Here is a 15,904-nt window from a genome sequence, read left to right on the forward strand (position 1 = left end):
CCTTGTGCTGCCGGACCTGATAGTCTCTGGGTTTTTAGACTACCTTATATGTGCTAAGTTTGGGTCCTACTGCCTAGTTCGAGTTTGTTTGCAGCCTTGTGCTGCCGGGCCTGATAGTCTTTGGGCTTTTAGACTACCTTATATAATCTAGTCTTGGGTCCTATCTTATGATGTGGGCGGCCCTGATGGTCTGGTTTTTTAGACCACCATATACGTATTAATTTGGGGTGTTGCGGGTATAACGTATTTTAATGGGACTGTCACCTAGGTGGTGGTGTTGTTTGTACGGTATAGTTACGTTTGTTGTTAGCTGGATGTTGTTAGAGCGTGTTATGATAGGAGGAGAGGGAGATGGGTTGTTTTGGCTGGTTCCCTTATCATGTTGTTTATGATGTTTGTTTTAGGTTTTAATATATGTTTACATTGTACCCTATTTGAGGTTAGCAGATTAGTTTATTCCCTACTGAGTTTTCCTAATTTTATTATTTTATTTTTTTAATTTGTATTATTTAAACGCTAGTGTCTATTTATAGTCACAACTTGTAGGAAATTCATATGGAAAAGCCAGTATATATTTATTTCCTCAACGTGTGACGATCCTGTATAAAACCCTAGTATCTGTTTATAGCTACAACCTGTGGAAAATCCTATGGAAAAATCCAAGTCTATATTTAAAGCCTCAAAAGTTCTAGCTTCAATGACGTCACTGTACTATAAACTAGGGGAATAATGACAACGGTGTTACAAGTGGCTGACCTGAATACGCGCTTCTGTAGGTAGGTAGGTGAAATTAATTTGATAGGGACAAAGGGAGTTTTATACGGACAAAGACCAATACACACATGCACAAACACACACTCAAAACATTATCTGTTAGCTTAGAATATAAACGAAGAAGATGAAACTACACAAAACAGACTATACCTTACACCACAACAATTACTATCCATCACATTAATTATACCATGTAACACCCACTAAAAAACACATTGTCCCAAAATTCTTTTCTTTTTATCTCACAATGAAGTAAACAAGATGAAATCTTACAAAAAGACTATCTCTTTCACCATAAAAGTATTAACCAGCAGACCACTATGCTATCCAACATATCATACTCACTATCCCAAATGTTTTGTGTTCACTTAGAATGTAAGAGATGGAGATGAAATCTAACAAAATATCTATCCCTTACACCACAAAAATACTATCCATTACACCCACTATACCATCAATTATACTCACTATTCAAACACCCTGTGTCAGCTTAAAATATAAGAGGAGATAAAATCTCACAAAATAGACCATCAATTTACTCTACTAAATACTAAGTGGAAACATGCTAGTGTCTATTTATTGTCACAACTTGTAGGAAATTGCTATGGAAAAACCCACTATCTATTTATAATCACAACTTGTGGAAATTGGTTTATTAAAATGCTAGTATCTATTTATAGTTGCAGCTTGTGGAAATTTCTATGGAATAACCCATATTTTGTAATTGTTGTTAATTATGGGGAGTAGGTGTTGGGAAGGTATTTCTCAGCCTGAGTAATTAGCGAATTTCTAGGAGCAGACGTCATAAATGCACAGTATACAGATGTTACTAACAGCATGGATTAGTTTAGTAAAACGGACAGTTTCTAATTTCTTAACATAGGGAAATCTTTGAATAATTTTAGGTATACATGATTAGTAACTTATGTCAGAAATAATTCTTATATTGGGTGTTTGGGTCGACCAATACCTTCTAGTTAAAATCTGTAAGACTGACGCAGATGTTATTCAAAGGTCATGAAACGCAATGGTAAATTAAGATAAAGTTTGTAATTGTCACCAAATGGCTATTACGGTACATTTTCACCACCTCATTCTGTATGACATATATTTTACAGCATTTATGCCTTAAAGATAGCTCTCATGATCGTTCAGTTCGTGATACTGTTCAGATTTTACAATATCGTGACCAACAACAGACGTGAAATTAGTTTTTAACTTTATTTTAACAAATTAAATAATTTAAATATTCTTATAAAATTAGTACCAGATAGCACAATAATATCATACTGAATCACTGAGTGTATGCATGTGGATACAACAAGTTGCAGAATGTTAGAATAAAAAGGAAAAAAAAACTATCGAATCAATGACATTAGCATGTGAGTCAATATAAAAATGATACTATAACAAGTAATTATTATATTAATACGAAAGTGTTATTGTTCATATATATGGAAGGTACAAATGTTTTAATTGTGGCAGAATATGTGTGACGGGTATTGGAACGAATTCAATCTTCACATAATATTGAGAAACACTTCAGACGAACTCACAACGATAGAGAAAATCTACTAAGCTAATGACTTTTTTTTATAATTTCCATTATCTACTTTCGCTAAATAAATAAATAAATAAATATGTCTGTCTCCCTCTAAAAAGGAGAAACTTTGAATACAGTTTTGACTAGTTTTACGATGACAACTTCTTTCTTCGTTTGTGATCTAAAATAAGAAGTTTTTGTTGTAGAGAGAAAGAGTTCAGACTGGCTGTATATCAAAGGCTGATAATGAGAAGCAGAACGGTTTCTAATTAGAAAAGTCGAGAATCTCGTCGATGGTGGTTCCGACACCAATGCCATTCACAGGCGCACAAGACGATAGACACGACCACACCCTTTTATGGAACGTTATTCAAATTACTATCAGAACAAAAACAAAGAAAGTAGCTGTGACTAGAAAAGCAGACAAATTTCCTCCATGATCGTCAGACCCGCAAGTCGCTGATTTAGTGCTGAAATATATGTAAGAAGATATGAATTAATACTTTTCTGAAACGAAAACTTTGCGAAGGTCAAAATACAGCGCCATATTCATGACAAAAAATTATCGCCGAGATCAAGATTCGTCTCATACTCATGGCAAAATCCTAGCGATAGTCACGAACAAGCATCATATCCATTACAAATTCATTATTTTAAAACCATGTAGTTTACAACGCACATGATCAAAAAATGGAAATATAATTACAACACTATGCATCTACGTAAACAGCGGGGTGGTGAAGTGGGGGTGGAAGAGGAACTCGAACTCACTTACTGGTAGGAGTGACCATTGCTGCAATCTCTCTTTCCAAAGGCAAAATCATATTGGGGTGTATCTCTTGAGGCTCGTAGGCATGTTGGAAACAATGCTTTATGTCTTGAGTATCCCCTTTAGTGACGTTAGAGATAGCCATTACGTCAATAAAGTGTTTTATAATGTCAGAAGAGGAGAAAATGTTTGTTGCAAAAGGCGTATCTGGTTAATTAATGCAAAACCACAACTTACCCAGCAAAAATTAGTTCTAGCTCTTTTTTAAGATTCATTGTTACATGTATACGTTCTTGTCCAATACATTAGAAAGCGACTGAAATTTTCCACAAATTTATTCTGCTAAGAGCAAGAAAAGTCCACACATTGCTTTATCCACACCCTAGTTTCTTGTATTTGACACTCGATTGCATCAGCTGTTTACTCCGCGTGACGGAATGTCTTCTCGCCCTTTGACTGTTTTGTACGCCAGAGGACTGGTTGTTATCTGGTCTTCAAGCGTGCATTAAACGCCTTAAACTCAGTAATTAAGCGAGTGTGATGTAAGGGCCAGAGCAGACAGTCGATGGAGGCAGAAATGAGAGGCATCTGGGGTCCAAATATGCGTTCTTTATGTGACTAAGGTAATATTTTTATTAAATGAATGCACACATTAGGTTTTACTCTATCAATCAAATATTACTACTGGCAAGAAAAATGGAAAATGACGAAGGGTATTTACTGTTTAGTGTAAAGGGATTGGGGACGAGGTTATTGAGCTGAGTAATAAGGACGTTGAGCGGAAAAATGAGTTGAAACAGATGGTTGATGTAATTTACGATCTTCAAAGGAAAGGTCCACCATATCCAGTATTTGTGGCTGGGGAATTCTTTCGTTCTTGGATCTAGTGGTTCTATCTTAAGTGTAGTTATAGTAAATTTACAAACAAACGAGTTAAAGACAGTAAATAAGGAGAAGGAATAAATAGGTAGTTACGAGCAAGTACTTTATTTAGAAGAGATCATGATTTATCACTAGGTAGGAAAACAAATGTACTTTATTATTGACGCATTTATATAGCTGGCAACATTAATAGCATAAAAACGGGGATGTGAGCAGGAGAACAGGAATTTTGCGCGGCCTCTCGGATGCCGTTTCCCATGTTCACATACTTGCCATTATCGTCGAGGATCAACTTGTCATCTGAAACGACATTTTCCTGCAACGCTCGGGACACGTGATTCGTTATGCTTTCAGCCAGAACTCGAATTTTGTCGTGCGTTTTTCTTTTCTTTTCCATTTATTCCAAGCTAAGAAGGGTAATGGTGCACTCTAAGAGCTTGACCAGTTGATGATTTTCGTACTGGATTTGTATCACGAGTTATACTGAGTTTTCAGCAACCTGGTACTATTTACTAAAAAGTACACGCCCCCGCCCCCCCACACACAGAGTACTCGCTACCAACACTAACCGCATGGAGCAGCACATTCTACGTCCTTTTTACTATCTTGCCTGTTGAGTTTTTCTGGTCGAGGTGTATATAGAGTAACACTTGTAGAGCTGGTTGATTGGGTGAGGTGTGGTGGCCAGTTCGATGGAAACCAAATAGCTTGAAGCCAAGTAATTGGATGAGCGTGCTGAGCTAAAAATGATAATTGTGATCAGCACGCGTGATGCTTATCTTCGTAGTTAGCGCGATATAGTGCGCTGTCATTCCAGGAAAATGAAGCCTGGATGACCCTAATGAGGGCGTGAAAGTGGCGATACCCATCTGAGATTCTAACAGTAGTTACTGTCTATTTTGTTGTTGAATTTACGTGGTGGGGGAAAGTTAACACTTGAGTCATTATACCAGCCAGTTCTGTAGGAGATCTCGCACAGCCCAACATTAGTACTGAGGCCAGTTAGGATTGCTTGCTCCAGCTCGACCTGCCCATCAAGAGGTTTTCGTCATGACGATATTCAGAGTTATATCCGACTGAGAATATAATGGTCATTTTGCCACAGGTTCTTCAGTACAATATTGAAGTAAAGCGTCTGCGACGCATACTTCGATGAAGAGGGAGTACAAATCCACGTGCTGATCAACATCGACGCTTATGTGCGAGACGTCGTTTCGTTCCGAACCAGGTTTGTCGATATCCTCGACCGGTACGTACTTCTGACGATCAAGTTCGAAGATATAATAAAAACTGGAATTATGGCACACTAGACTGCGAAATGCAGCTGTGACAAAACCAGGCCAACTTCTCTGTCTGGTTACGTGACCACCGGATGTGGCATCAGCGTCCACCAATACCTGCTGATACGTGTGTAAAAAAGATTATAACACAGATGTGTTGTCCTTTTACGTTCCTGACATGCTGGGGAGCCCATGAGCATGCATCGATTGACATGACTGCTTACGAGCGCTTCTGTAATGAATCTAATGTGGACAAAAGTGCTGACTTACGCAACAAGCAGATCCGCAACAACGGACGTGGAATAAAATACCGCCATTCCCCTGCCCATGACAGACTCTATTGAAAATCCATAGTTTCACACCCCATGTGATAATTCTATGTCAGCTGAAATTTGACTACTCTTCCCAACGGGGATCTGGTGAGGAAAACGGATGGGCGGTATTCATGCTTAATCGGTCGCAGGCATTCATCGGGAACGATGTGAAACAATTAATTGAAAGCATTTCTAGTACACATGGGTCATCTTTTGCGCACAAAATCAGATATTCGTATAAATAGTACATGGATAGAATGCCTTAATTCTTCAGAAGCAATTCTTCGCCAACGTGGGAGATATGGTCGTCCGCGTGAAGAACGCTACAAACGGTTTCGAAAGTACCAGGAGCTCCTCGGATACGTAAGAAACCTGCTTGACTATGCCCTCAAGGGCGGCCTTTACCTGATTCCATCCGACACTGAGCTCAGTGTCGGCACCTATGGTAACTAAAACAACCAGCTCATCGTTGCCAACGACACCACGGCAATCGGAACCAACATTGAAATCAGTGCAACAAATATGCCTGTACAAGAGTCCGAATGAGTGAACATACTATTCAAACGGCACCATGGAAAATTTGCAGACGGCAAAAGATGTCAAAGACCACAAAGCTGATAAAATAGCATTTATCGTGGGTGATATCGCAGATGTTTTCCCTGTGATTTCTCCGATAAACTTTGGCACAACGCAGCACACTGTCTGAGCTTGCTATTGTGAGAGAGGAGAAACACAAAGAACACCAACTCTTTTGGGATGAAAAGTACTACGGGTTTCCTGGCCAACCAGCAGATGGCATTATCTGCGTTCTTGAACAAGAACATCAAGATGGTTCCCATCATTCCGGACAACACCGTCACCACTTTTCTGATAGCGTATCAAGCATATCGGTAAACTTCTCCGATGTTTCTTTTCATCATCCCATCATTGATGCTGTTTTGGTCTGGTTTAGGTGTTGCCACGAATGAAAGTGTCGTTGTGTCACCTCCGCCTATGATTTCAAGCACTATCTTGGACGCGATAAGGCCGACCGCTGAGTAGTGAGACCAAAGTACCCCTTTGGTCGCGATGGAATGTTCAAAACCTCTCGGCGAAGGTTATGCTATCACTCATATTCCATCGCAGCAAAAGAGTACCTCAGTCGCTCTCTCTTTTTTGATGGTCTCACTCATGGCGATGAGCGATAAGATCGCAAAGACCTATGCCTTTTACGAATCTAAATTCGGGGCTCGGATGATAAAGTTTTCTGGACGTCTCTGCTCGGGCTATATACGGTCAGCTACAACCTGCCGATTGAGAATGCTGAAAGACTCACGATCGGTCATGAAAAATACCTGATCGTCCAAATAAATTAACGAGTATCAACGGCCACCTGTATTTCAAGAACGGAGCTTCTCTGGCATCACTTGCTGCGGGCAACCTTTACTTACAAACGTGTACAGATGGCGCCGCGATTTGAAGAGAACAGAAAAGATGTTATTACAAGGTCAGGGTCATATGACGAGCAACAGATCGCACTAAAAATGGACACGAGTTTGCTTTTGAAAGATCGAAATACGCAGAAAGCGAGAATAATGGATCCTATAACAACACGTGTCATGCGTACGCGTAATGTTAAAACGAGGAACAGCTTGGTTTAAATATCATCAACCTTTTCTTAATTAAAGAAAGAATCATAACGAGCTCCTTAGATAGCAGGAATGACCTACTCTGACACTATACCCTATATTATTTCATACAAATCGAACAATGTTGGCTAATGAAGATGGAACTAAGTATTCTCTCGCAGTGAAGAGGCTAATGAAAGAAAACTTCAAGCTAGCTAAGAGTGAACGCTTTGTTAATGAAATATTCTGACATGACAGAAAGAATGTAAATTGGAATTATAAGAACTAAACTATCACGGTTGGGTCTTTATCGATGTATAAATTGTTACCTAATCACTCACAAAGTTAACATAAAGTCCTTCGGACTTTACTGTGTGAGTGATTAGGCAAATTTTACACATTGATAAATACCCAACCATGATAATTTAATCCTATAATGTTTTATCGGGTGGTGTAAGTTTGGCTTCTGCAGGCCTTGTCTACACATCATGCCGTTCGCCAGCACAGATTCGCAAAACGCGTGTTAAAGGTTTTCCGGCAACAAGCGCAGCAAGGTATAAGGGACGACTGCTAGACCCATTATATATGGAATATCGCTTGTCGCTACAAGAGGTCCATACTACCTTACGCCAAAGACCTTGAAAATTTATTGAACTATGTTTGGTGGGCTTGAAATAGGCTATACGATGTTCACATAATACCTGACATTGCGACCAGTCGAACTAGGGCATCTCGACGTTGAGGACGTAGCATTGGCGATTGCCATCAATCCCTCTTTCTTTGAAAGCGAGATATGTTAATGAAATAGGACATTATGAAGACGAAAATGATAAACAAGGTATGACCAATGGCGACGGTCGGCAGGACAAATGTTAACACCGTTGGCCTTAATTGGTTTTAACAATCTCTTCTTGCTGAAAATTCGAAAGAAAGCCGATGAAATGTGTGAGCAACATGACAATGAATTTGAAGGCTATCAAGTGGCTCAGGCCGACTTCAAACACAAGAGATCCGAGCCACTCGATGATCTCAACGAGAAGCTGAAACGAGGGGCACGCCGAGAAACGTTTCTGGACGTTAATGAAGCCTCCGCGAGTATTTTCTGGTCATCGGTTGAAAGAACGTCTACACGCTTCGCCCCAGATGTAAGAAACAATATGTGCTTATTTGGGCTCGCCACAGTAGGCTTTGTGGCTTACAAGCACTGACATGGGCCATTCTTGCGCCGTCGAGTTGGAGTGTGAGATGTTCATTTTTCAGCTCAACAATTGTCTGAAGAAAATCGATGGATACTAAGCTTGCCGGGATATACCACAGCCTGCAAAGTTACTGGAAGAGCGTGGTGTCGACCGGTCAAAGTCTCGCCATATGCTGCCACGGCATGGCTCAAAAATTAAGCCATGTGCCAGATATACCTGCCATCGCCGCGAAGACCCGTCGGCCGTGATATTATGTTCCAGCCCGTAACGAGGTGTACCAGGCCCTCTTCTTATTTCTGCGATAGACGTAAAAGTATGCGCCAACAGCGATTGATGTCGCCAATCGTTGCAACAAGGCCGAACCCTGGCCACGAACTAGACTTCCAAAGTTGCTAACTCTTTGTATTAAGTCCCGAAATCTCAACCACTCTTTCACCCTTGCGGTGCTCTGTCCTCACCTAGTGATGCTTGTCTACTACTGTCCACGGCCACCACCGACACCGCCACCCTTCTTTACTTTTTAATCGAGGGACTTAAGGCCGCAGGCGAATGGGGAATTCCTCGTCTTTAGAATGGCAGTGTGTGTGTGCCTGCCATTAGCCTACGTAAGATAAGGCTATCGTTTCGGACTTTGTACCCCGGCAAATATCCAGTTCGGCATGTTCGGATGAGTCTGTCTCTTCGATGCGAAACGTGTTAATAATATTTTTGCAACGCCTTCGACTTCAAACTTATCCCTGGAGTCACGAAGACGACGATACCGATCAAAGTATAGTTTTTGGGAACCTGTGCCTCGTTTTTATGTTTCCTTTGCAAGCATCAGTGGCGGCAACGGTCACCCCTACCCCCTCTCCAAAACAGTTGGTCTGATCACCATCCCGGTGAAACGCTGCTATGTATGTATGTATATATGTATGTATGTATTTCCTCTTGAACAGAGATTACATCAGATTAATTAAGCTCAGTTTAATATAAAATTTTGAAACAAAACAATGAATCAATGTGGCAAATATTTAAGAGAAATACACGATACAACGTATTAAAACATACTATCAAATAATTATGTCTAGTCAATTTGGAACTAAATATTCATTTTGGCTTAAGGGGCCATCCATAAATGACGTCACGCGATTTTGGCCAATTTTTGACCCCTCCCCCCCTCGTCACACATTTTTTAAACAAATTCCTTCCCCTCGTCACACATCGTCACAAATGTGTGACCCCCCTCCCCCCAGGTGCGTAACGTCATTTATGGACGGTCTCTAATCTGGCCAGAACCTTTCTTAAACATTTACCCAATACTGCTAATATCACAGCGAGTGTATGTATGTATGTATGTATGTATGTATGTATGTATGTATGTACTTGACGTAATAGTGAAGCATAAAGACTCCAGCTATAATTCATACTTTTTAAGTGGCTCCAATTTGTAAATAGTGCCGTCAGTTTCCGAGGGAGCTGCCTTTGACGTCATAAGCAGGAATACCTCACCTACAACACGATACAATAGTAGAATGCAACATTTATTTAATACAATTAAAACTGAAAATAATAATAATAATAATAAAGAGTAGCACTAGATCTGTGTGCAATAGAAAATTACCTTGGAGCTGTACTCATTGAAGGTTTGCCGATTTCCTGATATTCTAATATTTATTGCAACACGATCAAAACTTTATAGGCCATTCTTAGAGGCTGAAAATCCAAACAGAAGCAGTAAATTATACCTATTTCAATACAACTGAGTTCCCCTAAATATTCTGGTTCTGCACGTGCAAATACTGAAAACAATTTATATGGAACACCTATGTTAGATTACCTTAATCATCTATCCAAATTAAGATTATTTCTTGGAAAATAAATCATCTCTATGTGTAGATCTGATAACAAAATATAGAGATTTGTTTTCTCCATAAATCATTTTATTCGGCAACTTTACCCTCTTTGTCCTCGGCAAATGCTAGCAGGTGCTTGCTTGCTAACGCACGTGAATCGCAGTCACACAAATCGAAATGGCATGGGTTTAACTGTGAATCCTGCCAGGTGCCATCGCTGTTTTCAAGAAGCAAGTATAACTGCCTGCAAAAGATACCAGATTAGATACATATTAAAGATTTCATCTTCATTAGCCGAATGCCTCCTGGAACTCGATGAATCACTTTGTAATTACCCAGGGAAGGGCGTGACTAATTCCTCATCATATTGACATCGATGAGGAGGGCTGATTTTTATAGTGTTATCACCAGATTGCAGTAATAATGAACAATTTCTTTCGGTAATTTAAGCTAGTATGTGCCAAAGTACAATCATTATTAAATGCCGATAATTTCAATCAATGAAACCCGTATTCAAGCTGTCACGTTTCAGAGAATCATGACTTACGGCAGGTTGCTGGTCAATATATTCGGTTCCATCGATTTCATATCGCTCTTTCCTTATCAAAGATTCTTTCCAGGACTTTGGTAGCAGTATGTACAAGCATAATAAATCGCACTGTTGCTAATTGAAAACCATATCCCATCTCTTAATTATCAGGCACTATCCTTACACATAACACAAACTGTATCCTTCGATCTGAAACTTGCACAATACTGTATTGGGCACATTGCTATCGAATTCTTGATACAAATATATATATATATATATATATATATATATATATATATATATATATATATATATATATATATATATACAATTTACTACTGGCGCATCCTCTACTATACTGTTGGGGGCAAAAATATCAAGTTTGAGGCAATTTTCTTTAATTGCCTCAAACTTGATAGTTTTGTCCCCAACAGTATAGTAGAGGATGCGCCAATAGTAAATAATATACAACAACAGAAACAAACAAACAAAAAACGTATTTCGAGACTTCGTGGATTATAACACTTTGATATCTAATATTTAGGTGCAGACAATCTTATCACTATTCATCAAATGTAGCAAAATACGTCAAAAATATCTAGACCTCTTAGGAGAATATGTTAACAACACTAGAGCAGGAGAAAAGACCATTTTTGTTTGCTTTTAAATACAAGAATCTGGGTAGGTAATATTGGCCCAAGACAATGGAGGATGTTGGACTGAACGCCTGGAGATATTTGTGTCCCAACAAGGACCGTTCCCTAGTCACATTCCACAAGCACCAGCTTCCTATTTGGATTCAACGATATTCAGAGCTCTGTGTACCTTCTAAAAACAAACGTCATTGAAATGATGCACTTCATGATCTATCTACGTATAGGGTAGCTCACGTGTGTGTGTGTGTGATTCTAATGTCTTCTTTTATGATTACAATCTGCAGCATGTATAGGTTAGAGATATGCAGCCTATAGTTCTTCTATGCTTACCTATATGAATATTAAAGGAAAACCATCACATCAAATGGTGTGTATATTTAGCTCAGTAATTCAATATCCCTATATTCTGAGATCACTATCCCACGATTCACTAAAACAAAGAGGAGTGTATTTGAACTAGCTATTCGGATTTATCTTTGACTCTAAGGTGCCAAAGAAAAATAGTTCATTCCTAGCAAGAGTCTGTTTCCGAGATAAACAAAATTGCTTTGAAGATATTATGAAGTGAAATCCAAAATAATGCCTGATAAAGTGTTAATAATGTAAAAAAAAAACAACAATGAAAGTTCTGTATAAATTTCAAAACTGGAAGTGTATTGGTCCACCAAGAATCACGAAGTTGTCGAGATGATGTCGTCTGTAACTCATTTCAATAATATTACACATTCCAAATGATGAGCGCTTTCTATTTCCACTGAACAGTCCAAACAAATGTTTTTCCTCTCGAATAATATCTAAGTAAAACATACAAGACGTCTGCATAATTACAACAGGAACACAAGAAATGATGATGACTCCAAAAATCGGAATGAAACTGACGTTCTCTCTGTATACACACTTTCTATTGCGACTCTATATCACAATGTAATCCTACGCGACGGATCATACTACTCATTTTGTTACGAAACCAAGAGTCATGTGACCTAACTCATCAAATGGAAAATTGCGTAATTCTTCTAGATCTGTCTATATTCCATCAGCCAAAGTCGTCATCAAGACTGTTATTAGTACTTGTCAACACACACGATATATTTATATATCCTGTGTAATATTACACTCCTAGCAGACTCAGGTCAGGTTGGCAAAATCTCACTAAAAATATTCTGTACAATTTACAGCCATGAACAAAAATTACAAAATTAAAAGAAATCATGTACCCAGGGCCGGCGCCAGACCCGGCCAGACTATCTGGCGCCCTAGGCAAGGTTAGATTCTGGCGCCCTCCCCCCCCCCCCCCCGGAAAATATCAATTTCCAAATTTATAAACAAAAAAAATAAATAAAAAATGCGCCCCCCTGAAATCAGCGCCCTAGGCGGCTGCCTAGTTTGCCTATATGGTAGCGCCGGCCCTGCATGTACCAGGAGTTACAAACAGTATAGATACACATAACAGTCATACGTGCTCTTGTTATTTTTACGACTAAAAGTACTAATGACAAAAAGATCAGAATCAATTTATAAATGGGTACATACAATATGTAATATATGGGTTTGGGAGATGATTGGTTGATAAAGAGAAGTCAAAATTAAGTGAAATAGTTTGAAAGTTGATGTTATGCTTATTTAAACTGAGATGTGGGAGAGGTTCTATTCAAGCACTGTCAGTCATTTTACTAGTTTGGTTTTTGAACCCCAATATTGAAAGCAGCAGGTTATTCTCAGGTGCGGAACATGTAACTAAGTTGCAAGCACGTGTTAGTTATAAAAAATTGCAGTACTCAGCACGTAAGCAGTCGTCAAAGACGGTTTTGCAGTGTGAGATACAGGATTGGTCCTGAGTATTCAGAAACTGAAAAATAGTTGAATTTCAGTATTATGGCTTCTTCACGGGTTAATTATATTAATTAGATTATTACCGTGTCTCCTACAGACAACAACATCGTTACTGTGGTTTACAATTAGGTTCCATTAGTGGATAACGAGCAAACTGAGTATTGTATTTCTGCATCTAAACGATCTTTTTCCAGCAGGAAATTAAACACACTACCAGATATGATAACGGAGCGGGATATAGAGGGAAGGGGAGCTGTGGATGGATGGAATGATCGACTGATTGATTGATTGATTGATTGATTGATTGATTGATTGATTGATTGATTGATTGATTGATTGAATTGGTTGAGAAGGGCGAGGGACGGTACGGAGAGAGAGGATGTGTATGGATTTCGACTGCTGGACTGAGGTGTTTCAGCCATTTAAGCAAATCAAATAATTTTAGCCAGTTTACCGTATATACATTAATCACAGTCACCAATTTGATACTTCTTAACTATGTTTTCTAACATAGCTGATGTTGATCGATTGAGTTTCTAACACCGGACTGAATGCCGATATCCACTTATAATTTGCTATACCCCAGTTTTGATCAAGGAGTATTGGTTCTCTAACACCGTGCTTAATGCCGATATCCCCTCATGATTTTCGATAACCCAGTTTCATTCAAGGAGTATTCTGAAACCAAATATTTTATATTTACACTGTCTTATGCCTACCTTCCTTTACTTTTAAATAGTATGTGTTCTGGAGGAATCTTAAGTAGTGTCTAACCTATAAATCTCTCCTTCTTTAAATAATGCGAAAACACTTATACAGGCGAGAATTATAATATACTTAAGTCTTCAAATGTAAAGAGATAAACAGTAATAACAAAACAAAACAAAGTAACTCTTGATTGGACAGATTTATTTTAATATTTTTCTGATTTTCTAAAGTGAAGCCGAAATATGTATCGCCATTGTAATTACTGGTGTACGTAGTCAGGTCCTTTAACAGCCAATCAGAAATAAGGTAACCAGTTTTCCTAAGGGAAACCAATGACCTGAACTCAAATCCCATCAAAGTTATCAACAAGATTCCTTCTACACCTTCCAAGGTCAAAAGGCTACATTAACGTATTTACAAAACAAAATGACTTTGTCTTATAGTAAAAACCCGCAATGAACATAATTAGCTATTAATATGATTCTCTCTCTCTCTCTCTCTCTCTCTCTCTCTCTCTCTATATATATATATATATATATATATATATATATATATATATATATATATATATATATATATATATATATATATATATATATATATATACAGACTGACATACATACAAATATGCATCCATGCAAGCAAAACAGGCAGGCAGGCATACTTACATACGTTTTCTAATAACTGAAAAACAGAAATAAAAATGTAACAAAATGATTACGGGAAAAAGGTCTTTAATTTTAATCGAAAGTGGTTCACAGATTGGAAATTTTCAACAAATCTTTCTATGTCATGCCGGATGTATACAAAACTACTGTACATGTGTGTGTGTGTGTGTGTGTGTGTGTGTGTGTGTGTGTGTGTGTGTGTGTGTGTGTGTGTGTGTGTGTGTGTGTGTGTGTGTGTGTGTTAGTATGTATTTCATAGAATTTATGTCTGTTTACATGTTTGTAAATTCGTCTGCTTTATGTTTTTAAATATCCACTATATAACTCATATCAAATGCGACCTTTCCAGCTGAGCATGCTGGCACTGTGTATACAGGACAATCGATTTGACCTTTCCAGCTTCTCGTGGGTCGGTGGTTCCTTCCGGGCTTTTCCCGGATTCTTCCTCCACCATTAATACTGGCCGCCATCCATAGCCTATCTTGTGCTGAAAAATGGCGTTAAACCACACAAAACAAAACACAAAACACCTTTCCAGCTGGGCATGCTGGCATCGTGTAGGTATGACGATCGAGTTGATCTTTCATGTTGAGCATTATAGCATCGTGTAGACAAGACAATCAATTTGAATATTCATGTTGAGAATGCTGGCATCGTATATGCATGACAAATCAGTTTGACCCATCATGTTGAGCATGCTGGTATCGTGTAGACTCGACAATCAATCTGACCTTTCATGTTGAGCATGCTGGCATCGTGTAGACTCGACAATCAATTTGACCTTTCATATTGAGCATGCTGGCATCGTGCAGGCAGGACAATCAATTTGACAATTCATGATGAGCATGCTGGCATCGTGTAAACAGGACAATCAATTTACCTTTTATGTTGAGCATGCTCGCATTGAGTAGATATGACAATAAAAGTGACCTTACATCTTGAACATGCTGGCACACTGAAGTCAGGAAAATCAATTTTGCTCGAGCGTTGTAGAAATATAGGCGGGTACTCCTTTAATTTTGTATCACTATTCATCGCTCTTTATCCGACTTTGCTCCAGGTTCAATAATTTTGTGATTTAATAATTTTTAAAAAAAATATAGTTCATCACTAATCTGAACAATGCAGATATATTTCCATTAATAAAAGAAACGAATGATAGATATAAAGAAAATCTACATACATAAAACGAGTCTTGAAAAGGTGAAAGTTGTGCGTCATATATATATATATATATATATATATATATATATATATATATATATATATATATATATATCGCCTGAGAAAAACGGGTCTTATAA

General features: G+C 38.4%; 1 protein-coding gene across 2 annotated transcripts in view; it reads right to left on the bottom strand.

Moving 5' to 3' along the window:
• Positions 1 to 1,981: 1,981 nt before the first annotated feature.
• Positions 1,982 to 15,904, bottom strand: part of LOC149804511 (HHIP-like protein 1) — a 49,003-nt gene continuing 35,080 nt past the window's right edge. For both annotated transcript variants that reach the window (XM_089940914.1, XM_089940921.1), the window contains exons 6-8: positions 10,308 to 10,447; positions 9,778 to 9,859; positions 1,982 to 2,787 (exon numbers count right to left, since the gene is read on the bottom strand). In XM_089940914.1, the coding sequence (XP_089797040.1) occupies positions 2,688 to 2,787; positions 9,778 to 9,859; positions 10,308 to 10,447 (322 nt within the window). In that variant the 3' untranslated portion in view covers positions 1,982 to 2,687. The remainder of the gene's footprint in view (positions 2,788 to 9,777; positions 9,860 to 10,307; positions 10,448 to 15,904) is intronic.

Source organism: Sinohyriopsis cumingii, chromosome 2 (assembly GCF_028554795.1).
Source record: "Sinohyriopsis cumingii isolate HCF-2022 chromosome 2, ASM2855479v2, whole genome shotgun sequence".
NCBI lineage: Eukaryota > Metazoa > Mollusca > Bivalvia > Unionida > Unionidae > Sinohyriopsis > Sinohyriopsis cumingii.